Consider the following 14437-nt stretch of genomic DNA (forward strand, 5'->3'; position numbering starts at 1 on the left):
TGTATACTAGCAACAAATTATCAAAAAGCAAAATTAATTTACACAAAACATAGTTTTAATAATAAATATTTAATGTCTTATGGTATGGTGTGTCTTCCAACATTGCAGCATTTTCTCTTCGATAACCCCATAAAAAAGTATCAACCATAATAGAATTACAAATCTTATGTATATTTTTTTCTGCCATTATTTTTTTCACCTCATTTACAATATCATCAACTGCTACAATAGAAGCTGCTCTAATTTCCACTTCTTCTGAAGCTCCATGCTCAAGAAGAATACCTAAGTTATGATTAATAATATTAAAAATAAATAATGTAATATATACAATACATTTTTAAATAAATAAGCTCCTTACCTTGTTTGAGAGTATCTTTTAAATTATCTGAATACTTCAAAACACCAAAGTATAATAAAACTTGAGGGACTCTATAATGAATATAAATTCTGTATATTAAGTAAATAATGATGCCAATTACTATTTATAAGTATTGAGGATGTAATATCTAATTTAGGTAGGTGGTGTCATGATGTGCAATAATAGTCTATAAGATGTATCATTTAGCTATAAAAGTTATAAATATTTGGATATAAGTACATGTAATTTATCCCACATCTAAGTTTAACTAATTCACTGTTTATTAATACTTCCATCTCAGATTTTAATTGTATATAATATAATTTTAAACTGACATTGGTGGAGCTGTTAGTAATACTCATCTACACTTAGAGATTTATCTAACTTATAATTCAACACAAGATCAAATTTGTTAAAAAATTCATAATAAAACTTATAAAACTGTAATATGTATTTTACCTATAATCTGCAAACATGGTTAAAGTATCTATGTCATGAAATTCGCCAAGGCCAGAACCCCTGAATGATGACCAAATGTCAGCAATCAAAATCTGAGCTCTTTTATAAATAGCAACTTAAAAAAAAAATTAGCATTATTTAAATATAGTGTGTGTATTTTATTCAATACTTTAATAAATAATAATATATAATATTACCTGTTTGATTGTTATAAATAGATTCATCTCTAAAATGAAAAAAATTTTCAGAAATGATTTCTAATAATTTCTGAGCAGAATGATTTGATTCTAATATACAATTCACAAAGTTTCCTAACAAAATAAATTAAAATTAAAAATATCAAGTCTGCATAATTGTGCAAAAGATAAAATTATAGAATTAATTTGAACAACATACCTTTATATTTTTTTAATAAAACATCTGCGGATTGTTGTAAACACAAATACCTTTCTTGTAATAGTGGAAGAGTTGCTCCATCATCTCCCAGTAATATTTCATCTAATTGCTTTTTTGTTAATTCCAAACATGTATTCATATCAATCATATTTATCCCTTTCTATAAAAATAGAAAAATTTTTTTAATAATTAATGTTTAAAATATAATTATTTTTAAAATATTAACAAACTTCTATAGCTCTATTGATAGCAGCGCACAAACCAAAATATCCTGTGTGTTTTTCATTTTTCCAAGTCACACTCCAATGCGATTTATTGTTAGGATCAAAAAAACAAAAATTCAAAGAATCAACAATAAATATCCAATTGATTGCTTCTTCATCTTCATTTTTTGGATGTAATGGACATTTTTTAAATTCATCAAGAGTTAGTTTATCTTCTTCTATTAATGTATAAATCTAAAAGAAAAATTAAAAAGTATTCAAAAATATTTAAAAATTAGCAAACAAATAATAGTTATATAGTATGTAATATTAATTACTGATTAGTGATTATACATTTTCAAAGTTTAAATAGTTAGATTTGATTTTATAGTGTTTGTACCTCAACAGTAAGAACTATTACTTATTAAGGCTTATTATCTAATGTTTATTAATTATTTTAGCTAATAAAAAAAATGTGTAAAATCGCCATCATAGTCTAATCCATTGACATTGACAATTTAATGAGTTTCTACTGTACTATATTATTAAAAATACCTCGAATATAAAAATTGTGTTGGATATTCATTTATTTAAAGTATAGTAGTATAGTACTTAAATTATAAGGTTAATAAATTACATAATATAAGTGGTTTGTTAATTTTACTGTTATTATTTAACTATATTTAACTGGTCCAATATTAATTATATTATTCAAAACTTAAAAACAATTAATAAGTTAATATTTTTATTCTCGATGAAAATAGATGGATAGAATAAACCCAAATATTGATAAAATATTAATGTGATAAATATAACAAATACAATTAAATACCTTTTGAGCCAATTTTGGAATGTTTGATGAAATAATTTGCACATCTCTAGATTGACTTACTACATTTTGACATGTACTTAATATTTGTAAGACCATCTTGACCCAAGTTTAATATCCAGTAAGTAGCAACTAAACTGTGAACTGCTTAATGTTTATTCTTCCTTAAAGGAGTACCTACATAAAGGGCGTTTTCGCGGGATTACCAAGAGTCAACTGATTTGTGATTACTTAAATGTTTGCTCCTATCACTGACTTTCATCGGTTTAATGCATAGAGTAAGTCTCTGGTACTCCTGATAATACATTTTTAATACAAATCTCTGATCATTTTGACAATGAACAAACGTCATTTATGACGTATTCAACAATCAACTAACAACTAACCATTTGTTTTGAGTTTTTATTATCTCCGCAAACTCATTTATAGCTTATAGTTTATACCGTTTATAGATATAAGTGATTTAACATTCAACATTCTATATTATAACAATAATAATAATGGTAAAAATGTTTTAGTTAAGTATTACCAAACCAAATATTATTAACGAGTATTTAGAATTAGCATTGGGTAAAAAAATATGATAGAATCTTTTATTCGTATTATAAAAGACAAGAAAATTAAAATAATAATTAAACCTGTTTTTTACTTATTTTTGAATAGGTATTGATCGTTATCATACCATAAAATAATCATAGGAGTATAGGACATGGACCTGTAAATAAATCTATTATTTTGTCCATCGCTATGTATAACCATAGAATATATAACATACATATTATTTTTAAATAGCTTTTATCATATCATATTATTATAGCACGTGCTTATGATAACACTTATCAAACAATCCGGCTAGTCTCAGTCTTTACACTTTACAGTTTACAAGCCTAAAAGAGCAAATGCGATTTTCCAGAAATTTCCTTCTTAAATAATAACAAATGTTTTTTATGTATTTACATTAGTTTAATTTGCTTTTAATGAGCATTAGATATGTAGAGTATTGTACGATCTCTCTATTAAAACTATACAATTAAAGAACAAGCCACAGTTATCATGTATAGTATAACTTCTGTAACCAAAAAATATCTATATCGTTTTCATTTAATTAATCGTTTTTATTCCGATGAAACAACACTATTAAAAAAATCGGTATTCTTGCCTGCAACCAAATTTAAAAATCGGTTGAATGCAGATCAAACTATTCAAAGAGATAGCCATATTTTTAAGGTAATAAATAAATTATGTTATAATACAAATTAAATAAAAATTATCATAACTGTAGACATGTGGTTTTTCTGAACTATATTCTTGGCAAAGGCAACATATAAACAATGAAGAATATATTTTACATGATGGACCACCGTATGCAAATGGCACGGCACATATGGGTCATGCAATAAATAAAGTAACTTATTACTTTATTCACCATATTTAATTTTTTAAATTATATATTTATTATTTTATGTAGATACTTAAAGATATTACTATACGTTATAAACTTGTAAATGGAAATAAAATAAATTATATACCAGGATGGGATTGTCATGGTTTACCCATCGAGTTAAAAGCTGAAAAAATTTATGGAAATAAATGGAAAAACTTTGGTCCATTAGAAGTACGAAGAAGTGGTGCGAAGTTATAACATTAATTTATCCTTATTAAAAAAATGTCTTAGATTAATAATTGACATTTTGAAGACTTTAATACAAATGTATAAATATTTTTCAGCTAGAAAATATGCTTTAAAAGAAATAGAAAAACAAAAAACTGTTTTTAAGTCATGGGGTATACTTGCTGATTGGGAAAACAATTGTTATTATACCTATGATAAAAAGTATGTTCTAAAGCAAATTCAACAATTCTTTAAGCTATATAAAAAAGTAATACTGTATAATATGTCTCCTATAAACATTTAAAAATACTAATAACTTATTATTTATAGGGATTAATTTATAGAGATCTCAAACCAGTTTACTGGTCACCTTCGTCCAAGTAACAATCTATCAATTTTACTTGAGTATCTTACAATATTTAGCTTACCTTATAATTTTGTAGAAGTGCACTTGCTGAAGCAGAACTGGAGTATAACCCTAATCATCAAAGTAAATCAGTCACTGTAAAACTTGAGCTATGTCCATCTACTATTTCAATAGATTTAATCAATAATAACAGTGAACCAATTTATGCACTTATTTGGACTACTACTCCATGGACATTACCAGGAAATATTGCTGTTGTTTATTCACCTAGTTTATTATACTCTTTTATAAAAATTCATGATACTCTTGGTATTTATTTGCTAGCAACTGATTTAGTAAACAATTTAAGTACCAAAATAAAAAAATCTATTGAAATAATCACAACTGTTAAAGGTATGTATCATAAATTAACTGTTAATTTATTTTCGTATAAGTTTATAGAATATCTTTATAGGTCAACATCTCAGTGGTTTAAAATACAAAAGCTTAAGGTATGGCGAAAGTGATAAAACATTTTTGGCTGGTGATCATGTGACCACAGACAAAGGCACAGGATTAGTTCATACAGCACCGGCATATGGACATGAAGATTTTTTAATTGCATTAAAACATAAAATACCCATTGTAAGAATCTAAAAGTATTTCATATCTTATAAATCTCTAAACAATAAATACTAAATAATATGTAATTACTAATTAATTTTTCTCAGGAATGTCATGTGGATGAGCATGGTATTTTTATGCCACAAACATGGTCAGAACTTATAGGTTTACCCGTTTTAGGTGTTGGAAATGAAACTGTATGCTCATTATTAAGCGATAAAATATTGCATACAGAAATATATGAACATAGTTATCCTTATGATTGGCGCACCAAATTACCTGTGATAGTTCGTGCCAGTAAACAATGGTTTTTGGATACAGCTGCAATTAAAAACCAATCAATTGTAAATATTTATCTAATACAAATTGAGTATTCATTAAGTTTGCTAAGTACTACATATTTTATCGACAAATATGCTTATGATTTGTATAGTAATTTATATTAAAATTATTTTTTTTCATTTTTATTTAAAAAAATTATTAATAAACAAATAGGGAGTGCTGGGTGACTTCTTCCCTCACGTTTTCATGTCAAATAAAATATTATATCACATATTCTTATTGTGCCCAAGGGTACGGATTGTATATTTCTTGTTTAAAAAAAAAAAAAAATAATTTTTATTTTAATAAAATTATCTCAGAAATATTATAATAATTTTCCAAAAACCATGAAAGTATTCCTATATTAAACTTATGTGACCAGAAAACAGTTAAATTTTAAAAACAATTAAAAATATAAATTTTAATGATTTATAAATAAAAGTAAACACATTGTGGGTAATTAATAGCATATTTAACTAATACAACAAATAATTAATTTATAAAATTAATATTAATATTTCTAATTTTAAATCTAAAAATACTAGATATGTATTTAAAATTGATTTTATTATTCAACTAACCATTATTTCTGAAATAAAAACCCTGAATAAACATTTGTTAAGTTCTTATTACCTTTTTACTTAATAATATTATAGTAATGTTTAATTAAATTTCAAAAATGTATTTCATATCTTTTCATAATCTAAGGAATGTTTGAAAGATATTAAAATTTATCCTGAAATTGGTGGAAGTCGTAATGCTCTTTTGGCATTGATTGAAAAACGTCCATATTGGTGTATTTCCAGACAACGTTCATGGGGTGTAGCCATACCTGTGTTATATGACGAATCAGATAATGCAATTATAGATGAGTAAATAATTAAATTTTTATACTTTTACTCAAAATTTATATGTTATTATATTTTTTCCAGAAAATTATTAGACCAGTACCATACACTTTTAGAAAAAACAGGGCAAGATTTTTGGTGGATTCATGATGTTCAGAAGTTGGTTTCAAACACACCTCACAGTCCAGAAAAATTAAAAAAAGGACTTGTGTGTTCATGTCTATGAATTTTTTAATTATTATTTAAATATCTCATTGTTATTATATTATTACAGGATATTCTAGATATCTGGTTTGATAGTGGCATTTCGTGGAGCTGTGTATTAGGCGATAACAAAATTGCTGATTTGTACATGGAAGGTGTTGATCAATGCACTGGTTGGTTTCAGGCATCTCTTATGTCATCAATTGCCCTTAGAAATGTTTCACCATTTAAGTAATACAATTTTTTTTCTCTTAAAAATTAATATTAAATATTAATTAGAACACTTTTATTACTAAGGTCTTTGTTTGTACATGGTTTTGTTGTGGATAAGAACGGTAGAAAAATGTCTAAATCTATCGGGAACGTAATTGATCCTCAAGACATAGTAAATGGAAATTATGATAAATTAATTAATGGAATTGACATACTCAGGTAGACTAATTAAAACTTTGAATTAAGTTATTTATAAATAATATTTTTGTACTTTTCTGTAAAACATTATTAGATGGTGGGTTGCTAAACACGGATCACATCAAACAAACATTCCAGTTACGAAAGAAACCATGAACCATAGCAAACAATCAATTGATAAGCTTCGCCTTATTATACGTTTTTTACTTGGTTCACTTAATAATATCAAAGATAATAATTTTATGCATGGTATAAATTATCTAAAATATTTAGATAAATATATGATGTTGGAACTCAAATCATTTGAAAATGAAATATATGAACTGTATAATACATTTCAATATAATAAAGTATGTGCTAAAATATTACACTTTATCACAAATCAAGTTTCTGGATTATATGTACATCACATAAAAGATAGGTACAGTAAAAAAAGGATATAAGTCTCTAATAAAATTAATTGTGTTAATTATACTATCTATTCTTAGGCTCTATTGTGATTCTATAGAATCAGATGACCGACTTGCATGTACGGCAACATTACAAGCTATATTAGAAATTCTTCTCAAGAATATAGCACCAATTTTACCTCATTTAGCTGAAGAAGCATTTTCTTACTATCCTCTTAAAAGTAATTTTAAATCTTCAATATTTTTAAAGAAATATTAATTTTTGTAATTTCCAACTTATTTTAGGAAACACTACATTTTTTAAATCGTCCATTGTGAATTTAAATCAAATAGTGATTCCAGACTCAGAACACGTAATATCAATCATGGAAAATGCTTTAATGGTTAAAAATAAATTATCCAATTTATTACAAGGAAAAAATTCACTTGAACAATCGCTAGTTATTGCATCACCTAACAAGACATTCAATTTATTAAAAGTAAATATGTAATATTTTGCTTATTTTATTAATTAAAAATATTTTAATGTAAAAAATAATAGTTTAAAAGAACAATTATTTAAAATATTATCAAAAATAAAAATCTGGGAATTGAATGAATCCATGGAGTAGGTCATTGAAAAATATTAAAAATTTGATATATTTATAAACAGAAGTAATATTTCCAAAGAACCAAATTTAGTATTTTATCATGTCTATTAAATTATGAATATTTGAAGAAAATTTCAAGTTTCTACAATTATTAGTTTCATTAGTTTTTGGATTACAACAAATTAACATTTTAAATTATGTTATGCTAAAAATATAAAAATGTCTGTTTTTTTTTTAAATATTTTGAAATGCACTGTAGTATTTACTATCTATAAAATACGTAAACTCAAAAATATAAAATTTGTTGTTGTAAAATAAATACATTCATTTTTCGACTCAGAATTTAATATTATTAGCAGTTTTTAAATTATTTAATCAATTAATGTTTCTGGTAAGTCATGGTCATCGAGTATTTATAACATGGCATTTAACAACATTTTTCATTTAAGATGGTGTATAAATGAAGGTTAGTTATAGATTAGATTTTTTTGGGTTAAACAACTTTTCTTGTACTTCTTATAGTATTATTTTAGATCAATAAATTAAGAGTATTAAAACATTTCATTCTATACAATTTGTATTAAAATGTTGTGCACTACTCACTTACTAAATATAAAAAATTATGCTTCATTCCATGATGAAAAAAAAAAATTCAAATAAACAAGTAATAAAAAATTAATATTTAATTGTTTTAGATTTTGCATCCCAAAAACAATGCTACAAGATCTGAATTAATTGAATTACTTCAAGTAAGTTCAATTGATTTAGTTCTTAATGATACACTTGATTTAAAAACAAGTGACACAAAGCAAATTTTATGCAAACGATGCCGTAGATGGTCAGCAGAAAAAGAAAATAATTTATGTAAACGATGTGAAAAAACAGTCAATATTTTTTATTCAAAATAGATGAGTAGATAATTTTTATAGTAATAGTTTTAATTTTAAGGTAATTATACAAGTATAATTAATACTGTATTAAAAAATTATAAAATTGTATTTATTGTTTATTAGACTTTTGAGATCCTGAAACCTCTTGTGTCTGCTATCCAATTGTATGTTATAAGTCGCCCATCGACATTTGTAGTATATGAACCTCGTTGAACGAGAATAGCATCCTCTCCATTATTTGATAATAGTTTACCCATCTTCTCTTCTCCAGTACCATCATCCAATTTATAACTGTTAAATATTTAATTAAAAGTAAAAAACATTATTTTAGTATATTTATTAAATATCAATACATTACCGTGATAAGAATTGACCAGAGTCATCTCTTTTATTTGTTAGAGACACTAATTCTACTGGGTTACATTCAATTAAATTAAGCATTAAACAACCAATTACAAATAATAATACCTAGAAAATACAATAATTTCAAAATAAGATTAGATTTTTATCAAGTATTTAATATAGTCTAAAAATATAAATAAAATACTCACAAATTTCATTGTAATCGATATTGGTATCGAATTATGTGGAGTTGATTGTATAAGCTATTCAACCATAAGAAGACTGCAACGTAAAATAAATTCCTTCTCACTACTTCTAATTTATTTATTATTATTATTATTATTTTTTTTATGTGCCGTATAGTGCCATTGCCTTGAAGATTAAACAATAAATTATGTTTCGGGGTGTCAAACTGGTTTTACTAATGTATTCTTAAATATACATATATTATATTATACATATATATGTGTATGTATATATATATATATATATTTGGCAGTGTTCGCAGAACATCAATTATCGTTGGACAATTTGTATGTGACAGAATTAAACAGTTTTTAAATGTTTAAAAAATATATAATGCAAAAGTAATCAGATATAAAATTATATAAATTATAATGTCACATATAAAGTAATATAAAGTTTTATTAACATTAACCTGTTTTACTACTTTTCTTATGACCTTACACTTGGTTATTTTAAGTTAATAATACATAAAATATAAGTTAGTACTATTCTGCAATTATTGAGTAATAATTTAAATTATAAAAAAAAATTGTATAATTTTGATTATTTAACAAAAATATCACAATAAAAATATTTAAATATATAATAAACTAATATTTAAATAAAATAAAACATAATACAATAATATTGATAAAATATACTAGATAAATAAATATTGAAAATAAATTATGTAAGAATCAAAAAATTAGTTTTAGTACATTGAGCAGATAAGATAATTTATAACAAAATAAAAAACATACATATTGTTTTATGAATAATTGTATTAAAAATCAATTTTTTTTATAAATTTCAGTTATTTATTAATGTTTCGATTCAAGTGTTTTTGTTTTTCATTTTAATTAGAACTTAAGACTTATGATGCAATAAACAATATTTTGGAAGCTATATGATAATTATCAAATAATAGTAAAAATTAAATATAATATTGGAAACCAATTTATTTATAAATATTATATTACATATGATTTTGTTTTGTTGGTTAGACTTTACATTATAACTTGCTCGATCACTTAAAACACTTAAATATAATTACTGGCAATAATTATACTAATTAATAATTTCAACATAATTGGCTGGAAACAAACCATATTGACCTTTGCATAATCCTCTCCACCAACCTTTATCAATCTGAAAAAAGTTAAGTTACAACTTATAATATTCATAAAAAATATTAATTCGAATATTATTATTTATTTAAATACAACCTTAAATTTATATCTGTATTAAACACACTTTTAACTTAAATTCTATTTTATTGTTTATATATACATACAATACATATTATTATGTAGTTAAATACATTTATTAAGGTTATACTATAATTTTAAGTATTTACCATTTCAATGTTTGTCACAATATCATCGGGATCAAAACTTATTTCATCATCAGCAGCTAAAAAATAATTAAAAAAATAAATAATCATATATTAATCACCTAATCTAAAAATCTAAACTAAGGTATTTTTTTTATAATATATATTTAAGTAATTGTATAAAAATTATTAATTAAAATAAATGTATGACAATCATGTTCAAAAACTAAATAATTAAAACACATATGAAGTTTAAAATTTATACTAACATGCTTGATAATCATATAAAGCCACAGCAATATATCCACCTTCTGGATCTTCTTCAGATGCTGCTCCATTCTTAAGTTGCTCATGCAGTTTTTGTTCTTCTAATTGTCTTTCCTCTTCAAGTCTATTTTGCTCATCTTTTTTCTTGGCCTCTTCTTCCAATTTAAGCTTAGTCAACTCTTCATCTTGTTTTTGCTTTGCCAACTCTTCGTCTAGTTTTTGCTTTGCCAACTCTTCTTCTAGTTTTTTCTTTATTGATTCTTCCTCAAGTTTTTTCTGGATTGCTTCTTCTTCTAATTTTTTTCTTGTTGCTTCTTCTAATTTTTTCTTATTTTCTATAATTTTTTCTTCTTCTTTTTTTTTTAATTCAGCTCTAGCCAAATCTTCCTTTTTTTTATTCTCATTATCTTTTAATAGTTCTTCATTCATTTTTTGCTGTTCTTCTAATTTTAACCTCTCGTGTTGTCTCTTTATTTCTTCATTTATTTTTTCATCTTCCTTCAGCTTCTGTATCAGTATAGTATTTTCTCTTTCAATTTTAGCTTGTTCTTCTTTTCGTTTACGTTCTTCATCTGCTGTAATTTTTTTTAATGCTTCCTCATCATTTTTCACAGATGGTTGAATAGTTGCACCAACAACAACTGGAGGACGAATAAATTCGCTAGATATTGGTAACTCTTCTTCATCACAATCAATTTTCTAAAATAATATTAATTATCATAATTAATAAATATTTAATAACATCTAGGTTATAAATTCTAAAAAACTTTAAACTCCATAGGAAAATTATAGAATAAACATATATTATTAATAATAATAATAATTTATTGTACATGGTGTAAAATCAATAAACTGTTTTAAAAATATATTTACTAAGATAAAAATTAATAAAAACAAAAAACAAATATGAGGATAAACATTCTAATATTCTCTATTGGTTTAATAATTTTTGTTTTCTGTTTATTCAGAATTTTACAATAAAACATCATTATAGAATCTAGATTTTTAAATGTTGAAATGAAAATTCCATCAAGTTATCGATATCTTAAACTTATGTACCTACTTATAAAATATATTTGTACTACATTGGGCAATACCATTTTTATATACTATTATTATTTAGTATCAATACTAATTGGATAAAAAGTTACACTTAAAGTTGTTATCATTATTTAAATTATAAAGATAAAAATTTAGTCTTTACACAATATATTAAGCCTTAAAATTTGTCATTACTAAATAAAATCAAAAAGATATAAATAAGATTGATTTAATAATGATAGTTGACCTCTTAATAATCTATAAAATTACATGACATTAACATAAATTATCTTCTTATTTATAATGAAATTTAGTCATCTATTAGAGATGGTATCTTTCTATACTACTTTGTTTCAAAATTTATAGTTTTTCAAGAGCTAGCTAATCTCTAACTAAACACTGTTTTAAGTACTGATATTCAAAGTTTAAGAAAACTATATCCATTTCTTTATCATCACTATTATATTTCATCTCTAAAAATGTTTTTAAATATAATACTTACTGTAATTGGAGTGTTTTTAACTTTTTCTGAACCATCAAGAAGCTTTCGTTTTTGTTCTTCTTTCTCTTGTAATTCTTTCAAACGTTTTTCTTCTCTTTCACGAGCTTCCTTTTTTTCTTGTAATTCTCTTAGTTTTCTTTTTTCTTGTTCTACTAAACGCCGCTTTTCATTTTCTTCTTCTTCTTGCTTAGCCATATTTTCAAATTTTGCTCTAAGACTTGATGGTTTAATACTTGCTGAGAATAATAAAAATTATAAAATAATTAACTTTAAAAATTATGCACAAAAAATAAATTAAATATTTAATTTAGAATTTAGATATTATACATAATTTAATACATACTTATTTCTGGTTTCTGTTTTTCATAATTTGTCCCAACCTGACCAGAACTTTCATTATAATTATGAGCAGATTTATCTAACCTATCATTTTGAACACCAAACTTTCCTCCAAAACCCTATACATTAAATTATTTTATTATATAGTTATCGAATAATATAAAAAAATTAATATATTTTACTAAAATAACCTACTTTACTGTGGTCTACTTGACTTTGATGTTTTTCCACAGTTTCTACATTATCCCACCCAACAGCAGACTTATCTTGACGATCTGACTGCACACCAAATTTTCCACCAAAACCAACAGCATAATCTATTGACCATATAAATGTAATTAAAATAATTGTATTAAAAATAATAATGAAAAGTTATACCTTTTTGGGATTCGTGCTTTTGTAATTTTTCCACATAATCCCATCCAACAGCACTTTTATCCTGACGATCAGCTTGCACACCAAATTTTCCACCAAAACCAGAACTATAATCTTTTTGAGATCCATGTTTTTCCACTTTTTCTTTATGACTCCAACTGACAGCACTCTACAATAATAATATAATGAATAAAATCATTTTTAAGTATACATAATATCTACTTAATCATATTATTTTAAAAATAAATCAAAGATAAAACATTTATAGACATACCTTGTCAATTCGATCTGATTGAACACCATATTTACCACCAAAACCAGAACTATAGTCAGTCTGTGAAGCGTGCTTAAAGTGAGGTGCAATATAGTCGTGTCCAACAGCTGATTTATCCATTCTAATAAAACACAACAAATTACAGTTTATTATAAAAATGTATTTAATATTAAAACAACTATACCTGTCAGATTGCACACCAAATTTACCACCATATCCAAAAGCTGCTTGAGGCCCTTCTTCCATTTCTTTTTTCTTTTGAACTTCGTGAGCCTTAGTCACTTCTTCTCGTAATTGACTCATACTAAAAAATAATAAAAAATAAAATAATATAAAAAATAATAAAAATTCCAGTAAAAATATCAAAAGTGACTAACTCGACATGATCTAATACACGTCCGGAACCAGGGACAGTGCGTGAACCCCATCTTTGTTCTTCCTCACTCACGTCGTTCACAAAATCTGGATCAGTTTCCCAGTCATCATCCGTGTTCTCAACCGGTACCTCAATGTTGACTCCAGCAGACGACTTCCACATAATGTACTTTAAAAACTCTTCTGCCGATTACTCTATAAATCCACATACAAAATTGTATATATATTATACTAATAAATTATTTAGATTAAGCGAGCACGAAATTTTAAAACATAATTAACAAGTAATGACTAATGAGTAATGAGTAATAATATTATTAATAATAATAATAACAAGTATAACGGTATACACTATACAGTATAGACTAAGTGTTTATAAGAACATAAGTTAATGTTAAAGTCGTAGGATTGTGATAAGGTCTTGACTCTTGAGTTCCATCATCTGTTATCTAATCATTTTCCATAAAAATAAGATGATAATAAATCATGGAAATTATTTTTTATCACTTTTTTGCAACGATGATTTCGAAATCAGAGTACCAGGACAGAGTCGACTTCCAAACGAATAACGATTCGGTTTTATAAAAATGACAAAACAATTTGTGGTTGAACGGGACGATGTAAGTCGTAACAGGCTACAGTGTATCATTACAATAATGTTCAACTATATAGGTATTCGACTGTTAAAGTGTATCATAATTCATGATATCGCGTGTGTGCATAAATATTGTGTGCACTGACGCGCGCAAATGTGTTGGTTCACACAACCATACACTCATTAGTCATTAGGTAGGTAGGTGCTCATTATTACGGAAGGGTGTCGGTTTGGATGTTTCGACGCGTTTTCGCCGTTTTCGGTCTAT

General features: G+C 24.9%; 4 protein-coding genes across 5 annotated transcripts; 1 reads left to right on the forward strand and 3 right to left on the reverse strand.

Moving 5' to 3' along the window:
• LOC112604019 (queuosine salvage protein) lies at positions 1–2720 on the reverse strand. The gene is made up of 7 exons (XM_025352878.1): positions 2249–2720; positions 1444–1671; positions 1214–1373; positions 1015–1128; positions 818–932; positions 359–429; positions 1–282 (listed from the first exon to the last, which is right to left on the reverse strand). The coding sequence occupies exons 1-7, from the start codon at positions 2342–2344 to the stop codon at positions 56–58; spliced, it is 1011 nt and encodes a 336-aa protein (XP_025208663.1). The 5' UTR covers positions 2345–2720; the 3' UTR covers positions 1–55.
• A 385-nt stretch (positions 2721–3105) lies between these two features.
• Positions 3106–8528, forward strand: LOC112604007 (isoleucine--tRNA ligase, mitochondrial). Its single transcript, XM_025352867.1, has 16 exons — positions 3106–3472; positions 3528–3650; positions 3714–3873; positions 3974–4125; positions 4188–4237; positions 4301–4617; positions 4679–4848; positions 4935–5171; positions 5857–6020; positions 6081–6204; positions 6271–6431; positions 6498–6632; positions 6706–7032; positions 7100–7242; positions 7307–7500; positions 8307–8528. The coding sequence occupies exons 1-16, from the start codon at positions 3299–3301 to the stop codon at positions 8517–8519; spliced, it is 2844 nt and encodes a 947-aa protein (XP_025208652.1). The 5' UTR covers positions 3106–3298; the 3' UTR covers positions 8520–8528.
• Positions 8529–8547: 19 nt separating this feature from the next.
• Positions 8548–9158, reverse strand: LOC112604027. Its single transcript, XM_025352886.1, has 3 exons — positions 9053–9158; positions 8860–8969; positions 8548–8792 (listed from the first exon to the last, which is right to left on the reverse strand). The coding sequence occupies exons 1-3, from the start codon at positions 9059–9061 to the stop codon at positions 8621–8623; spliced, it is 291 nt and encodes a 96-aa protein (XP_025208671.1). The 5' UTR covers positions 9062–9158; the 3' UTR covers positions 8548–8620.
• An 864-nt stretch (positions 9159–10022) lies between these two features.
• On the reverse strand, positions 10023–13858 carry LOC112591606 (src substrate cortactin-like). 2 transcript variants are annotated; one of them, XM_025335477.1, is made up of 10 exons: positions 13577–13858; positions 13384–13503; positions 13200–13320; positions 12929–13094; positions 12746–12867; positions 12555–12669; positions 12212–12447; positions 10671–11367; positions 10426–10481; positions 10024–10217 (listed from the first exon to the last, which is right to left on the reverse strand). In XM_025335477.1, the coding sequence occupies exons 1-10, from the start codon at positions 13735–13737 to the stop codon at positions 10137–10139; spliced, it is 1875 nt and encodes a 624-aa protein (XP_025191262.1). In that variant the 5' UTR covers positions 13738–13858; the 3' UTR covers positions 10024–10136. The 2 variants fall into 2 exon arrangements, with proteins under 2 accessions (XP_025191257.1, XP_025191262.1); XM_025335472.1 differs by having other exon boundaries at positions 10023–10217; positions 13200–13503.
• Positions 13859–14437: the final 579 nt, after the last annotated feature.

This window comes from Melanaphis sacchari, unplaced genomic scaffold (assembly GCF_002803265.2).
Source record: "Melanaphis sacchari strain LSU unplaced genomic scaffold, SCAv2.0 Contig0_pilon_pilon, whole genome shotgun sequence".
Taxonomy (NCBI): Eukaryota; Metazoa; Arthropoda; class Insecta; order Hemiptera; family Aphididae; genus Melanaphis; species Melanaphis sacchari.

Coding starts and splice junctions, on each gene's coding strand:
- LOC112604027 (XM_025352886.1), bottom strand. Junction 8,793..8,859: donor TCTGGTCAATTCTTATCACG/GTAATGTATTGA, acceptor AATATTTAACAG/TTATAAATTGGATGATGGTA.
- LOC112604019 (XM_025352878.1), bottom strand. CDS start 2,344: ATGGTCTTACAAATATTAAGTACATGTCAAAATGTAGTAAGTCAATCT. Junction 933..1,014: donor TATTTATAACAATCAAACAG/GTAATATTATAT, acceptor TTTTTTTTTAAG/TTGCTATTTATAAAAGAGCT. Junction 430..817: donor ACCATGTTTGCAGATTATAG/GTAAAATACATA, acceptor TATTCATTATAG/AGTCCCTCAAGTTTTATTAT.
- LOC112604007 (XM_025352867.1), top strand. CDS start 3,299: ATGTATAGTATAACTTCTGTAACCAAAAAATATCTATATCGTTTTCAT. Junction 4,238..4,300: donor TACTGGTCACCTTCGTCCAA/GTAACAATCTAT, acceptor ATAATTTTGTAG/AAGTGCACTTGCTGAAGCAG. Junction 6,205..6,270: donor AAAAATTAAAAAAAGGACTT/GTGTGTTCATGT, acceptor ATATTATTACAG/GATATTCTAGATATCTGGTT.
- LOC112591606 (XM_025335472.1), bottom strand. CDS start 13,737: ATGTGGAAGTCGTCTGCTGGAGTCAACATTGAGGTACCGGTTGAGAAC. Junction 11,368..12,211: donor TTAAAAACACTCCAATTACA/GTAAGTATTATA, acceptor ATATTATTTTAG/AAAATTGATTGTGATGAAGA. Junction 10,482..10,670: donor TTTATATGATTATCAAGCAT/GTTAGTATAAAT, acceptor ATTATTTTTTAG/CTGCTGATGATGAAATAAGT.